At 43.9% G+C, this 16,269-nt stretch overlaps 1 protein-coding gene across 1 annotated transcript in view; it reads left to right on the top strand.

The window, feature by feature from the left end:
• Positions 1–16,269, top strand: part of LOC145358223 (kinesin-1 heavy chain) — a 122,305-nt gene that overhangs the window by 35,404 nt on the left and 70,632 nt on the right. Inside the window, exon 2 of the mRNA XM_080212059.1 lies at positions 13,612–13,699. Within this exon, the coding sequence (XP_080068185.1) occupies positions 13,612–13,699 (88 nt within the window). The remainder of the gene's footprint in view (positions 1–13,611; positions 13,700–16,269) is intronic.

Raw genomic sequence — 16,269 nt, 5'->3', positions numbered from 1 at the left:
GTAAACCATTCTGACTTGGAACTAATATCTGTGTTCATCCGCTGGTATTGAATCAAAATCCTGGAGCTTCCTTCCTAACAGCACCTGTGCGTGCATCTGTACCCAGTGGTGTGTAGCAGTTCTAGACACTGTTTTGGCCCCTTGAGCTTGCACTGCCATTCAATATGATCATGGCTGATCCTTTATCTCATGCTAAGTTCCCACTTGATGCCATTAAAATAATCTATCTATCTTGAATTCCATTCAGTGACTTGGTCCTTATAGCCTTCTGTGGTAGAGAATTCCACAGATTCAGTACCCCTTTTTGAGCGAAGAAAATTTTCCTCACCTCAGTCCTAAATGGTCTACCCTATATCCTGAGGCTGTTTCCCCTGGTTCTCGATTCTCCATGATGTGGAGATACGAACATTGAACTGAGGTAAACACAGTAAGAAGTCTCACAACACCAGTCTCTCTAGCCACCTAGTGGACTTTAACCTGTTGGACTTTAACCTGGTGTTGTGAGACTTCCCAATTCTCCATCCAAGGAAAACATCCTCACTGCATCTGGTCTATCCACCTACTAAAATTTCACATGTTTCAATCAGATTTCCTTTCATCCCTCTAAATGCGAGTGAATATTGGCCCAGTTGAACCAATGTCTCCTTACAGGACAGTTCTGTTATCAGCCAGGTGAACCTCTGAAACCAGTGCAAGAATATCCTTTCTTAGGTTAAGAGAATGCGAGAGAGGGTTTACAGAAAACATAAAAACTGACTACAAACTGACTATAGATATGTGAAGAGACTGGTGAAAAAAAAGTAGCTCCCTTACAGTTAGAATCAGATTAATTCATAATGGGTAACAGATGTGGCAGACCAGCTGAACAAATACTTTGGATCTGCCTTCACTAAGAAGGATACAAATAACCTTCCAGAAATACTAGGGGACAGGGAATCCTTATTAGTCAAGAAATTGTATTTGGGAAATTGCTGGGATTAAAACTCAATAAGACCCCAGGGCCTGATGCTCTGCATCCCAGAGTACTCAAGGAAGTGGCTTTAGAAATAGCGGATGCATTAGTGATCATTTTCCAGCATTCTATAGACTATGGAAGAGTTCCAGTGGATTGGGGGTTAGCTGTCGTAACCCCACTTTTTAAAAAAGGAGGGAGAGAGAAAACGAATTAAAGACTGGTTAGCCTGACATTGGTGGTGAGGAAAGTGCTGGAGTCAATTATTAAAGATGTAATTACCGAGCATTTGGAAAGTGACAGGATCAGTTTAAGTCAGCATAGTTTCACTAAAAGGAAATTGTGCTTGAATTTTTAGGCTGTGGACAAGAGCGAACCAGTGGATGTTGTGTATCTGGACTTTCAGGAGGCTTTTGACAAGGTCCCATACAAGAGATCAGTGAGCGAAGTTAAAGCTCATGGTATTGGGGGTGATGTATTGACATGGATAGAGAACTGTTGGCAGATAGCAAGCAAACAATGGGAATAAATGGGTGCTTTTCAGAGTGGCAGGCGGTGACTAATGGGTTACCGCAGGGTCAGGGCTTTAATTTGCCCATTATCCTCTTAGGAGGGACCTTATCTGAAACCCCCTGAAAGTCCAAATACACACATCCACGGTGCTTCCTTCTTTATGCTGTTACATCCTCAAAAAACTCCAGTAGATTTGTTTAGCGTGATTCACCTTTCATAAACTCATGCTGACTTTGTTCAATCCAGTTGATGCTTTCCAAATGCTCTGTTTTCATGCCTTTCATAATAGATACTGAAGTCAGGCTAACTGATCTGTTATTGTCTTTTTTCTCTTTTTAAATAGTGGGGTTACATTTGTCACCTCCAAACTGTAGGACTTTACTAGAGTCGATAGAATTTTGGAAGATAAGACGTAGGAGCAGAATTGGGCCACTTGGCCCATCGAATCTGCCCTGCTATTCAATCGTTGCTAATATTTTTCTCGTCCCCATTTCTCTGCCCTTTCCCCATAACCTCAATGACCACCAATGCATCCAATATTTCCAGAGTGTCATGCCATCACGTACTCGAACAATAAGGGATGGGCAACAATTAGCCTTTCCAGTGGTGCCCACATCCAATGAAGGAACAGAAAAATACAAGTTGACTCCCTGCCACTCAGAAACCTGTCTCACAGGTACTGACTCATTCTCATCCATTAAAGCTTACCTGCCAGGCTGCATATTTTATTACCCAAACTACAGTGCAGGTGTGGCCATCCACACATTGTGTAATGGATATATTATTGGGCTAATTGTTCAACAATTGTTGCTGTGAGAACAATCCACCATCACATTCACGGCAGCAAATTATGGGTAATAAGTGCTGGTTTTATCAGTGACACAGTAAAAAGTCTGACAACACCAGGTTTTAGTCCAACCTATTTATTTGATAATATACTCACAAGCTTTCGAGGGGACTGCCTCTTCGTCAGGTGAATGGAGAGTTCTGGCCTCAGACAGAGCATATAAAGCACAGAGAGTTTAGAGATTACTGATTAAAATGCAAATCCTTACACCTAACCTGCTGTTCAAGACCTGAAGTGGCTGATAATGTGAGTGGAAGGAGCACTGATCACAGTTTAAAGAGATGTGTATTGTCTCCAGACAGTACAGTAAGTGAGGTTTTGCAAACCCAGGCAAGTCACGGGGGTTACAGATAGTGCGACATGAACCCAAGATCCCTGTTGAGACCGTCCTCGTGTGCGGAACTTGGCTATCAGTCTCTGTTCAGCGACTCTGCAGTGACACCATAACCTGAAAATGAATAATTTTTCTGACTTCCAGTTCTACACTAACTTCAACCTTTACATTGTTCCTATCTACATTTCATATCCCCTCAACATTGCAATTTTGTGTGACCTCACTGCCAACTAGGTCTCAATCCGTGTCTACTCTTGACGACTATATTGACTGTCTTACCATCCACATGTCCTTGCCTAACTCTCTTTCCCCTCCTACTCGTTCCACCAAAAAAATTGTCCTCCTGTATGCTCACTTCACTATCATCAGCTTCTTTACTTTTATCTTCACCTACATTGCCATTAAGTCACTCAAGAATGACATTGTTTTCCTGGTGAGTTACTACGACTTCCCATTGAATAGCTGACCACTTAACTTCGCTTCTGGACCCACGTACCACATATTGTTAATAGTTCTTTCTTTTCAGATACTGTCTCCTTCCTTTTAGATCAGTGGTCAGCACCCGTTTTTTAAAAATAATACATAAGCCTTGACCCAACCATTCTCCATTTTCTTATAGCAGACTTCCCCCTTGTGACTCAGAAGTTACATTGCTTATCCTAAAAGTTTTCCAAGGTTTTCAGCTCGTTGGCTTGACAATTGCCTAACCATCACTTGGAGCTCTTGAGTACATTTTTTTCACATTTTGTTATACAAATCAAAGCCAAGATTGGCTGTACATTGGGTGCATGATGTGGAGATGCTGGCGTTGGACTGGGGTAAACACAGTAAGAAGTCTCACAACACCAGCTTAAAGTCCAACAAGACAATGTGAGTGGAGAGAGTGCTCGCTGCACTCTATCTTTAAGACTTGATTACCTGTAAAGACTTGCATTCCAACCATTATTCTGTAAATTGAGTTTGTGTCTTTATATGCCCTGTTTGTGAACAGAACTCCCACTCACCTGACGAAGGGGCAGCGCTCTGAAAGCTAGTGGTTTTTGCTACCAAATAAACCTGTTGGACTTTAACCTGGTGTTGTGAGACTTCTTAGATTGAGTGCACCCAGTATATTTTGAGTTAGTTTGTCAAATGCAATTCCATGCAAATGTACGTTACATTGACTTTTTTAAGGTTTATTTGTGACATTCTGTGGAAAACCAGCAAGCTAGCACCATGATCATAGTTTTTAGAGGACATTGCGCTCTATTTATTATAGAATGGGGTATTAAAGACCAACTCAAAGTGGATACAGTGATACTAATTCCTTCATAAAAACAATACCAGACCAGGCTCTCCCCTTCAATAAAGGATTCATCTAGATTCTCCATCTTGGTGCTTGCCCTTTTCCTTTAAATCCTTTCACTATCCATGCTGCATGACAGCAGCTTTTCTTGCTGGTTGCAATTGCTTTTATTTCCCAGATTTTACATGTACTTTACCATTTGTGTAACCAATGTAATAATCTCCTGGTGAAGTAAGTGGCATTGGACTGATATAATTAGGTCACACAGTTGACGCAGCTCCAGGGTCCCGGGTTCATTTCCCAGTTTGAGTCGCTGTCGGCGTGAAGTTTGCAATTCTCCCCGTGTCTGAGTGGGTTTCCTCCGGGTGTTCCAGTCTCCTCCCACAGTCCAAAGATGTGCGGATTAGGTGGATTGGCCATGCTAACTTGCCCCTTAGCGTCAGGGGGACTAGCTAGTGTAAATCCATGGAGTTATGGGGATAGAACCTCAGTGGGATTGTGATCAGTGTAGACTAGATTCTATGATTTTGTGAATATCGGCACCCTTACATTTGGCTCAGTAAATGTTAGCTATGTTATTATCTGCATTCTTTCCATTTTTGATAACTATTCATCCTTGGGAATCTGCCGAATTTCCAGGGCTTCAGGACCTTTAGTGCTTCCAATTTCAGCACCTACGCCAAGGGCATTTTCTGTATTTTATTAACCCATTACATTCACCTAATGTTCTCATTGCCTATCTGAATGATTGTTTAAATAGTTGCCATATGTTTTGATAGTTTATTGCTGTGAACCATAGAAAATATGTTTTCAATGGATGTTGTCATTTTTGAATATTCAGAATCTGATCCACTCTGACTACTCTGAGCTCAGCAACTGAATGCAGTGCTAAATGTACTGTTTATTCACATTTATGTTAAGCCTGTCTCTACTGTTAAAACACTGCATGTAGAGTGAAATAAGGATGGAAAAGTAGCCTAGCTTCTGGTGGCTATGCAGTAACTTCTGGAAAGTATCTGCTTCTCATTCACATGAGAGCAGGTTAAGATCAGTTGTTTTATCCCTTCGCGGTTGAATAGCTTTCCAGGACTTGCCCCCTTTTGATTTAGGTAAAGGGTAACCTCCTGATGGGCATGAGATGGCTGCTGTCTGTGGAACAGTGGCTCATTTTGATCATTAGTTTGAGTGGAAATAGAAAAAAGTAACAAACTCATCATTTAATTTGACTGAGATCTTGTCTTGACTTTTGCATTCCATTCAGCTCATGGAGGAAGCTGAGTTGCTGATTCCAATTACTGTGCTGAGAATGGAATGTTAGCTTGGCTCCAAAACAGCGAAGCCCCACCTTGAAAGTTTTTTTGAAAACTCACTCTAGAGATACTGCAGATGGAAATGCTCGAATATCTGTAGATGCAAATCGGAGGTGGTATGATACAGTGGCATAGCAGTTAGCAGTGCTGCCCCTCAGCACCAGGGAACCCAGGTTTCCTCCCACAGTCCGAAAGATGTGCTGATTAGGTGCACTGACAATGCTAAATTCTCCCGCAGTGTACCCTAACAGTCGGCGGAGTGTGGCAACATGGGGATTTTCATTAACTTCAATGCAGTGTTAATGTAAGCCTACTTGTGACAATAATAAATATTAAACCAAAGTGTGAAGCACAGCACCTTGCACAAAAGGTTTTATGTAGCCGTTAATTTTGGAAATGCGTTCAGTTTAGATGGATACCAAATCTTTATAGCAGAAATCAAAGGTGGGCTGAGGCTTGGTTGAAGAAATTGAATTTTAGCAGAAACAGCAGTCAAAATACATAGGTTAAATGAGATTTTAAATTATTTTGAAATATACATAATTTGGCAACTTCTCAAAGGGCAAGTTAAAAGGTGTGTACCCAAAAACCATTTTTTTTTTTCATGGGTGCTAAATGATCTAATATGTTGTGAGTTCAGATTTTATTTTAGTATCAATCATTTTCATTTTTAAAAATCCAATCTGAAATGTATATTCTACTAAGCCCCACATCAGGACAGTGCAGAGATTATCCAACAGTCCTTAATCAATCAAGGGGTGAGCTTGGCACTTATGACCATACGTGCGTTTGAGGTATTTGCAGGACTGTTTGAAGTTATAGCTACTAATGTTGCCTGTAATTTTTAATGTACACCTAAATTGTCAGAGATGTATTACGTAGGTACCTCAGATGAGAGAATACCATCTACTCCATTTGGCCAATTCTTCTCAAACATAGAAACTAGAAGCAGGAGTATTAATTTTGATGATGGCTGATCATCAAACTCAATATACTAATCTCGCCCCCTCCATCACCACAGTACCCCTTGGTCCCTTTTTGCCTCGAGCTATATCTAAATTCTTCTTGCAATCTCACAACGTTTTGGCTTCAACTACTTTCTGTGGTAGTGAATTTGACAGATTTGTCACTCTCTCTCTCTGGGTGATGAAATTTCTCCTCACCTTTCTAAAAGGTTTACCCCATATCCTTTTCCTATTTCCCCCGCCCCCAACCACCATCACCACACGCCACATACCATCACCATCACCACTGAGAACATTCTTTCTGAAGCTACCCTGTATAAACCTGTTAGAATTTTATAAGTTTCTGAGATTGCCTCTTGCTCTAAACTCCAATGAATATAATTCTAATTGATTTATTTTCTCCTCATATGCTTACTTTCCCTTTCCTCCTCTCTCTCTTCCTCTAGCATCCATGTAGAAATGAGGGTTGTTTATCACAATGGGGCAAGGAGACAGAATCTAGGGATGACCAGTCTAGGGATCAAACTTGTGCTGTTGGTATGGTCTTACATGATGCTCCAGCCATCTAGTCACTGAGCTCACCTGCATCCCCTCTTTCACTTATTTCCTAGGTTTAATTTTCTCATATTTCCATATTGCCATCCTTCTGAGCAGTCATATGTTCACCATCCTTGGGGAGGCAATGCCGAGTGGTATTATTGCTAGACTATTAATCCAGAAACTGAGCTAATGTTCTGGGGGCTTGGGTTCAAATCCGCCATGGTAGATGGTGGAATTTTAATTTTTTTTAAAAATCTGTAATTTAGAATCTGCTGATGATTGTAAAACCATTGTTGACTGACAGAAAAAACCATCTGGTTCACTAATGTCCTTTTAGGGAAGGAAATCTGCCATCCTTATCTGGTCCAGCTTACATGTGACTCCAGAGCCACAGCCATGTGGTTGACTCTCAGCTGCCCTTGGGCAACCAGGGATGGACAATAAATGCTGGCCAGCCAATGATGTCTGTGTTCCACCAATGAATAAAAAAAACTTAGGGAAATCTAAATTCCTTTCCTTCCCTCTTTTAATTTGTCATCCAGTTTACTGGCTACAGGGGAGGTCCCAGAGGATTGCAGAATAGCCAATGTTGTTTCTTTAAGAAGGGTAGCAAGAATAATCCAGGTAATTACAGGCTGGTGAGCCTTACATCAATGGTAGGGAAATTTATTGGAGAGAATTCTTTGAGATAGTATTTACTCCCACTTGGAAATAAGTGGACATATCAGTGAGAGGCAACATGGCTTTGTGAAGGGGAGGTCATGTCTCACTAACTTGAACAAATTTTTTGAGGGTGACGAAGATGATTGAGGATAGGGCAGTGGATGTTGTCTGCATGAACTTAAGTAAGATCTTTGACAAGGTTCCTCATGGCAGATTGGTGCAAAGGTGAAGTTGCATGGGATCAGAAGTGAATTGGCAAGTGGCTGGAGCAGACGAGTGAAGGAGCAGGGAGACAGATAAGAAACTACCTGTTAAAAACCTGTTTAAATAAGTTTAAAGCGCTTTGTAGTAAGAACTAACCTTGTAGAACTGTTTAAATCATTTAACAGCATTTTTGCGGGCTTTTTGTATTTACCGCTTTAAGAATTCTGAGGGAGTGGTTAGAAGGGAGTTGAGGGGGAGCAAGCTTTAAATCAGCGCCAGGTTTAAAAGGAGGCCTGGTGTAGACAGCAGGCAGCGTCAGAGCGGGCAGCGGAGTGAGAGGGAAGCAGAGTGAGCTATTAGGGCTTAAGATCAAAAGGGCTGGGGAGAAAAAGGGCCAGGTAAGTTTGTGTGGAAATTTTCAATACTACTACAGTGAATAATGGAGGGGCATGTGATGTGTTGTTTCTGTATGATGTGGGAACTGGTGGACCCCAGGGTCCTCCCAGGTGACCACGTCTGCAGTAAGTGCAGGTTGCTGGAGGAGCTCCAGCTCAAGGTAGATGAGCTGGCCTCTGAGCTACAGACGCTGAGGCTCATCAAGGGGAGGGAGGGTGACATTGTCAATGGGGTGCAAGTGACATCCACCCCCCCTAGACTGGCTAACTCTAAGGGTCAGGAATAAGAGGGGGGTGGGGAGAGGAGGAAGGGGGGTGGGGAGAGGAGGAAGGGGGGTGGGGAGAGGAGGCCTCAGCCTCTCAATCTGCATAACAGGTTTGAGGTTCTTGCTTCCAGTCTGGACGAGGGAGGTGAGGTCGGTGAGCAAACTGCGCACAGTACAGTGACGCAGCAGGGCATAGGCAAAGAGAAGGTGAAAAGGAACGTAGTAGTAGTTGGGGATAGTGGGGTGAAGGGTATTGACACTGTCCTTTGTCACAATGACAAAGTGCACAGAAGGGTGTGTTGTCTGCCTGGTGCTCGGGTACGGGATGTCGTATCTGGGCTGCAGAGGAACTTGGAGTGGGAGGGTGAGAATCCGGTCATTGTGGTACATGTGGGTGCCAACGACGTAGGCAAAATGAGAACTGAGGATCTGGGGAGGGAGTATGAAAAGCTGGGAATGGAATTAAAAAGTAGAACTGACAAGGTGGTTATCTCTGGGCTACTGCCTGAACCGAGTGCAGACGGGCGTAGGGTGGACAGGATTAAGGAAGTGAATGGGTGGCTCAGGGATTAGTGTGGGAGGAATGGGTTTGCATTTATGGGGCACTGGCATCAGTATTGGGGTAGGTGGGACCTGTTCGGGTGGGATGGGGTGGGTCTGAACCGTGCTGGGACCAGAGTCTTGGCGAATTGTGTAAAGAGGACTGTAGACAGGGCTTTAAACTAATTTGGTTGGGGGTGGGGGGGTGCGAGGGTAGGTGACATTGAGGCTTAAAGTTAAGGAGAGGGTACAAGTAAGGGTAGAGGCCAAGGATGTCCCAATAATAAAGGGAGTAGGGGGCTTGAGTATGGTTGGTAGCGTTCTGGCAAATAGGGTCCAGGTGAAGGCTGGGATGAAGGCTCTTTATCTGAATGCACGAAGCATCCGGAATAAAGTGGATGAGCTGGTGGCGCAGATCAGCACAAATGGATATGATCTGGTGGCCATTACAGAGACGTGGCTGCAAGGTGACAGGGACTGGGAGCTGAATGTCCAGGGGTATCAAGTGTTTAGGAAGGATAGGCGGGAGGAAAAAGGGGGGGGTGTAGCTCTGCTGATTAAGGATAGCATCAGGGTGGTAGCAAGGGATGATATTGGAGCCAAGGAGCAGAAAGTGGAATCGTTGTGGGTAGAGATTAGGAACAGCAAAGGGAGGAAGACGCTAGTGGGTGTCGTCTATAGGCCCCCGAATAATGATCTGGAGGTGGGGCAGGCTGTTAACGCGCAAATAAGTGCGGTGTGCAGGAATGGGGCGGCCGTAATTATGGGGGATTTCAATCTGCATATTGATTGGTCGACCCATGTTGGACGCGGTGGGCTCGAGGAGGAGTTCTTGGAATGCTGCTGGGATAGTTTCCTTAAACAGTGTGTGTTGGAGCCGACGAGGGAGCGAGCTATCTTGGATCTGGTGTTATGTAATGAGGCAGGTAGAATCAGGGACCTTGCGGTGAAGGATCCTCTTGGGGAGAGTGATCGTTGTATGGTGGAGTTTCTGGTGCAGATGGTGGAGGACAAAGTGGGTTCCCGGACACGTGTCCTTTGTTTGAACAGAGGGGAGTACGGTAGGATGAGAGAGGAATTGGCGAATGTGGACTGGGGCAGCACATTGGAAGGTAGGTCTGCTGAGGAGCAGTGGAGGATTTTTAAGGAGATCTTTCTTGGTACTCAGCAGAAATTTATTCCAATGGTCAAAAAGGACCGTAGGAGGAGAGGTAATAAGCCGTGGATAATGAAGGAGGTGAAGGAAAGTGTTCAATTAAAAGCGGAGGCGTTTAGAGTAGCTAAGAGTAGTGGGCGAGAAGAGGATTGGAAGAGGTTTAAATGCCAACAAGGATTGACAAAGAAATTGATAAAGAAGGGTAGGAGAAACTATGAAGCTGGGCTAGCCCTTAATATAAAAAGGATAGCAAGAGTTTTTATAAGTATATAAAAAGGAAGAGGCTGGCTCGGGTGAATGTTGGACCCTTAGAGGATGAGAAGGGGGACTTAGTGGTAGGGGATGGGGAAATGGCTGAGGTCTTGAATAACTTTTTTGTTTCGGTCTTCACGGAGGACGTGAATAATTTGCCAGGTGTTAGAGATGGAAAGGTGGTAGGACTGGAGGGTCTCAATGACATTACTGTTACTAGAGAGGCGGTGCTCGACAGACTGGAGGGGCTGATTGTGGACAAGTCCCCAGGACTGGATGGAATGCATCCGAGGGTTCTGAAAGAAATGGCGGAGGTGATAGTGGATGCCTTGGTAGTTATTTTCTAGACGTTGCTGGATTCCGGGGAAGTGCCGGAAGATTGGAAAACGGCTAATGTTACGCCGTTGTTTAAGAAGGGTGCCAGGCAAAAGGCGGGGAATTATAGGCGGGTTAGTTTAACGTCTGTTGTAGGTAAAATGTTAGAATCTGTCATCAAGGAGGAAATAACGAGGCATCTTGAGGGGAATGGCTTGATAGAGCAGACGCAGCACGGTTTCGTTAAGGGGAAGTCGTGTCTGACAAATTTACTGGAGTTCTATGAGGATGTGTCTAGGGCGGTGGATAGAGGAGAGCCAGTGGATGTGGTCTTTCTTGATTTTCAGAAGGCGTTTGACAAGGTACCTCACAAGAGGTTATTGCAGAAGGTCAGGGGACATGGAGTTGGGGGTAGGGTGTTAGCGTGGATAGAGGACTGGTTGTCAAATAGGAGGCAGAGAGTGGGGGTCAATGGGTGCTATTTGGATTGGCGGTTGGTGACTAGTGGAGTGCCCCAGGGGTCGGTGCTGGGGCCTCAGCTATTTACCATTTATATAGATGATCTGGAGGAGGGAACCGAGTGTATGGTGTCGAAATTTGCTGATGACACCAAGATTGGGGGAACGGCAAATGGTGTGGAGGGTCTGCAGAAGGATCTAGATAGGCTGGGCGAATGGGCCAGGAAATGGCAAATGGAATTTAATGTTGGCAAGTGCGAGGTGGTCCACTTTGGTAGGAATAATGGTAGGAAGGATTATTACTTACGTGGAGAAAAACTGCAGCAGGCGACAGTGCAGAGGGACCTCGGGGTCCTTGTGCATGAGTCGCAAAAACCCAACTTGCAGGTACAGCAGGTGGTCAGGAAGGCAAATGGGATGCTGGCCTTCATAGCGAGGGGGATTGAATGTAAAAGTAGGGAGGTCTTGCTGCGGCTGTATAGGGCATTGGTGAGACCGCAGCTGGAGTACTGTGTGCAGTTTTGGTGCTGTACTTACGCAAGGATATTTTGGCCTTGGAGGGAGTGCAGAGGAGGTTTACTAGGCTGATGCCGGAGTTGAGGGGGTTGAGCTATGAGGAGAGGCTGAATAAACTAGGCTTGTACTCGTTAGAGTTTAGAAGAATGAGGGGAGATCTCATTGAGACGTATAAGATGATGAATGGGATGGATAGGATAGAGGTGGAGAGGCTCTTCCCGCTCAGAAAGGACAGTAGGACTAGGGGGCACAGCCTCAAGATAAAGGGGGGGCGGTTTAGAACAGAGTTGAGGAGGAACTTCTTCACTCAAAGGGTGGTGAATCTCTGGAATTCTCTGCCCATTGAGGTGGTGGAGGCTACCTCGCTAAATATTTTTAAGACGCGGGTTGATGGGTTTTTGATGAGGGGGGATTAAGGGTTATGGGGAGAGGGCGGGAAAGTGGAACTGAGCCACGACAGATCAGCCATGATCTTATTGAATGGCGGGGCAGGCTCGAAGGGCCAGATGGCCTACTCCTGCTCCTATTTCTTATGTTCTTATAGAAGACAGAGGGTAGCTGTGGAAGGGTGGGTCTCTGAATGGAGGGCTGTGACAAGTGGCATTTCTCCAGAGCTCAGTGCTAGGATATATATGATTTGGTGAAAAATGTAACTGGTTTTGATTAGTAAGTTTGCAGATGACACAAAGGACTGGTGGATTTGTGTACAGCGATGAGGATACAGCAGGACATGGGTCAGTTGGAAGCTTGGGCAGAGAGATGGCAGATGGAATTTAATCCAGACAAATGTAAGTTGATGCATTTTGCAAGGTAGATAGGAAATATACAGTAAACTGCAGAACCTTTTAAAAATATTAATAGGCAGAGGGATCAGGTCACAAAGTGGCAATGCAGGTGGAGAAGATAGTCAAGAAAGCATACGGCATGCTTGCCTTCACCGGCCAGGGCATTGAGTTTAAAAATTGGCAAATCATGTTACAGCTGTATAGAACTTAGGTTAGGCTGCATTTGGAATATGGTATTCAATTCTGGTCGCCACACTACCAGAAGGATGTGGAAGTTTTGGAGAAGGTACAGAAAAGATTTACCAGGATGTTGCCTGGCATGGAGGGCATTAGTTATGAGGAGAGATTGGAGAAACTTGGTTTGTTCCCACTGGAATGACAGCAGTTGAGGGGTGACATGATGGAAGTCTACAAGATTATGAGGAGCCTGGACAGAGTGGATAGTCAGAAGCTATTTCCCAGGACGGAAGAGTCAATTACTAGGGGACATAGGTTTAAGGTGTGAGGAGCAAGGTTTAAAGGAGATGTACGAAGCAGGTTTTTTTTACAAAGAGGGTGGTGGGTGCCTGGAACTTGCTGAGGGGGGGTGGGGAGAGGAGGGAGGTAGTGGAAGCAGGTATGATAGTGAGTTTTAAGGGGGTCTGGACAAGTGCATGAATAGGATGGGAATAAAGGGATATGGTCCCCAGAAGGGTAGGGGGTTTTAGTTCAGGTGGGCAGCATAGTCGATGCAGGCTTGGAGGGCCGAAGGGCCTGTTACTGTACTGTAATTTTCTTTTTTCTTTGTTCTTTTAGCGTTTGGGGATATCTTGAACATATTACTATATTGATTTTGGGTTATCCTTCATTTAATTTGCTCATTTAATAAACTATTGTGTAATCAGGAGACTGTACAGATTAGCCATTTGGGTACTACACTGATTATGTAGTGTATACAACCTTGTTCAAGAGATGTACTTCATTTGGTTAATTTTCATCCCAATGGCAATTGTCTGTTCTTTTTGTTGTAACACAACAAACACTTCATCTTCACATATGTGTCTTTACACATTTATTATTTTTGAATATTTGGACTTGATATGTTTTGTTTTGGAGGCATCAATTTCTATTTTCAAATGGATTTAGTTGTCTTTTTCTAATTTTGTGCGCTGTAGTGTTTTTCAGCAGCATGCTCATGATCAAAACAGCTATTGCCAATTAATGAATTTCCACTTGTGCAGTTATGCACACTTAACTCAAAACTGTTCATATACACTGTGTACGTAAGTTCTGTGCAGACTATTTTTTGAGTTGTTAATTTAATTTTTTTTTACAGGGCAAGTCTTACATGTATGACTATGTTTTCCCATCAAATGCAACACAAGAACAAGTGTATAATGCCTGCGCAAAAAATATTGTCAAAGGTGAGTTATGTTAATGAAAAGTAGATGTGTTTGAATTTGTTTTATAAATTTTCCATTGCAAAGTATTAATTTGAGTTTCACAGTATATTGTAATGCATTAAAATTAAAAACTTGGCAAAATATATTAATGTGTATACAATTGTTTGATTTCACTAACCACAAATAATTTGCATGTGAATGCTTTACTTCTGCATGCATATAGTCTTAGTAAGAAGAATCTTGCAATCCAAAAACTTTGTCCAAGTCTTTATTCATGTAACGCCAGCCCCACTGTTTCAGGATTTGAGACACAAACTCTTGATTTAGTATGATGTTTATGTAGCTATTTTTTCAAATATATATCAGTATAGATTGACATTTTATTTGAGTGTACATGACCTCACTAGTGCCTTATTTAATTGTATCAAGAACATAAGAACATAAGAAATAGGAGCAGGAGTAGGCCGCCTGCCCCGCCATTCAATAAGATCATGGCTGATCTGAGGTGGCTCAGTTCCACTTTCCCGCTTTCTCCCCATAACCCTTAATCCCCTTGCCTACCGAAAACCTATCTACCCACGTCTTAAATATATTTAGCGAGGTAGCCTCCACCACTTCAACGGGCAGAGAATTCCAGATATTCACCACCCTTTGAGTGAAGAAGTTCCTCCTCAACTCCGTTCTAAACTGCACCGCCCCCTTATCTTGAGGCTGTGCCCTCTAGTCCTGCTGTCCTTTCTGAGCGGGAAGAGCCTCTCCACCTCTACCCTATCCATCCCCTTCATCATCTTATACATCTCAATAAGATCTCCCCTCATCCTTCTAAACTCCGAGTACGAGCCCAGTCTATTCAGCCTCTCTTCATAGTCCAACCCCCTCAACTCCGGTATCAGCCTAGTGAACGTCCTCTGCACTCCCTCCAAGGCCAAAATATCCTTGCGCAGGTGCGGCGACCAAAACTGCACACAGTACTCCAGCTGCGGCCTCACCAGTGCCCTATACAGTTGCAGCAGGACCTCCCTACTTTTATATTCAATCCCCCTCGCTATGAAGGCCAGCATCCCATTTGCCTTCCTGATCACCTGCTACACCTGTAGGCTGGGTTTTTGCGACTCATGCACAAGGACCCCCAGGTCCCTCTGCACCGTAGCACGCTGCAGCTTTTCGCCCTTTAAATAATAGTCCCTCCTACTATTATTCCTGCCAAAGTGGATAACCTCACACTTGCCAACATTGTATTCCATCTGCCAGGTCCTCACCCACTCGCTTAGCCTATCTAGATCCCTCCGCAGACTTTGCTTTTCCTCTTATCTTTGTGTCATCAGCAAATTTCGACACCCTACACTCAGCTCCCTCCTCCAGATCATCTATACAAATGGTAAATAGCTGAGGCCCCAGCACCGATCCCTGGGGCACTCCACTAATCACCAACCGCCAATCTGAATAGCACCCATTGACACCTACTCTGCCTCCTATTTGACAGCTAATCCTCTATCCACGCTAACACCTTACCCCCAACTCCATGCCCCCTAACCTTCTGTAACAACCTTTTGTGCGGCACCTTATCAAACACCTTCTGAAAATCGAGAAACACCACATCCACCGGTTCCCCTCCGTCCACCGCACTAGACACATCCTCATAGAATTCCAATAAATTCGTCAGACATTCGTTAAAGAGTGAACTGTTTACAAAAACTATATTACAATGTCTGAAGATACTTTACTGTATCTCCCACATGTGGAGATTCTTGGCCTGCCCTGACCCAGCATCCACCCTCCCTGCAGTGCCTGGTTAGTAATCAGGAATAAGAATCACGGCAGTTTTTAATCTTTACTGTTCAAAAGATCCTGAGAACTTGGAACCCAATTGTTAGTAACGCTCAATTTTACTTCAAAATCACATATCCCACAATAAATTTGCGAAGGTGACACGTCTGGCCTAAACCAGTTTTAACTAACTAGTCAAGTAGTATAGGTGCATAAGTGCTTTCGGCCCATCAGAGCTCAGCCATCTAGAAATGCTGGGATTTTCTTGACCTAACCTTTCAAAAAATGGTTTTACGGTTTTGCTTTCACTAATCCATATAAAACTGATTACATGGGTTTATAAGTGTTCAAAGAGCTCTGGCACTTCCTCCCTAATCCCCTCTGCCTCCAAGATCCAGAGTAATTTGGAAAATTATATCCAAAATTGACTTCCTGGCAGGAGGCAGAAGGTGATGGTCGAAGGTCATTTTTGTGACTGGAAACCTGTGCCAGTGGCACACCATAGGTTTCAGTCCTGAAACCCTTGCTGTTTGTAATGTACATTAATGATCTAGATGTGAATGTGGAGGTATCTGTAATTTTGCAGATGACATGAAAATTGGTGGTGAGATGAATAGTGATGAGGAAAGCCTTAGACTGCAAGACTGGCTGGTCAGATGGGCAGAACAGTGGCAGGTGGTATTTAATCCTGAAGTGAGGTCATGAATTTTGTGAGGATTAACAAGACAAAGGAATGCATAATGAATGGTCGCACGCTAGGAAGTACTAAGAACCAGAGGGACCTTGGGGTTTATGTCCAAAGATCCCAGAAGGCAGCAGACCAG

The sequence above is a fragment of the Carcharhinus amblyrhynchos genome, chromosome 2 (assembly GCF_965287045.1).
Source record: "Carcharhinus amblyrhynchos chromosome 2, sCarAmb.v2.hapA, whole genome shotgun sequence".
Classification (NCBI taxonomy): domain Eukaryota; kingdom Metazoa; phylum Chordata; class Chondrichthyes; order Carcharhiniformes; family Carcharhinidae; genus Carcharhinus; species Carcharhinus amblyrhynchos.
This window is presented reverse-complemented; position numbering and strand designations above follow the sequence as displayed.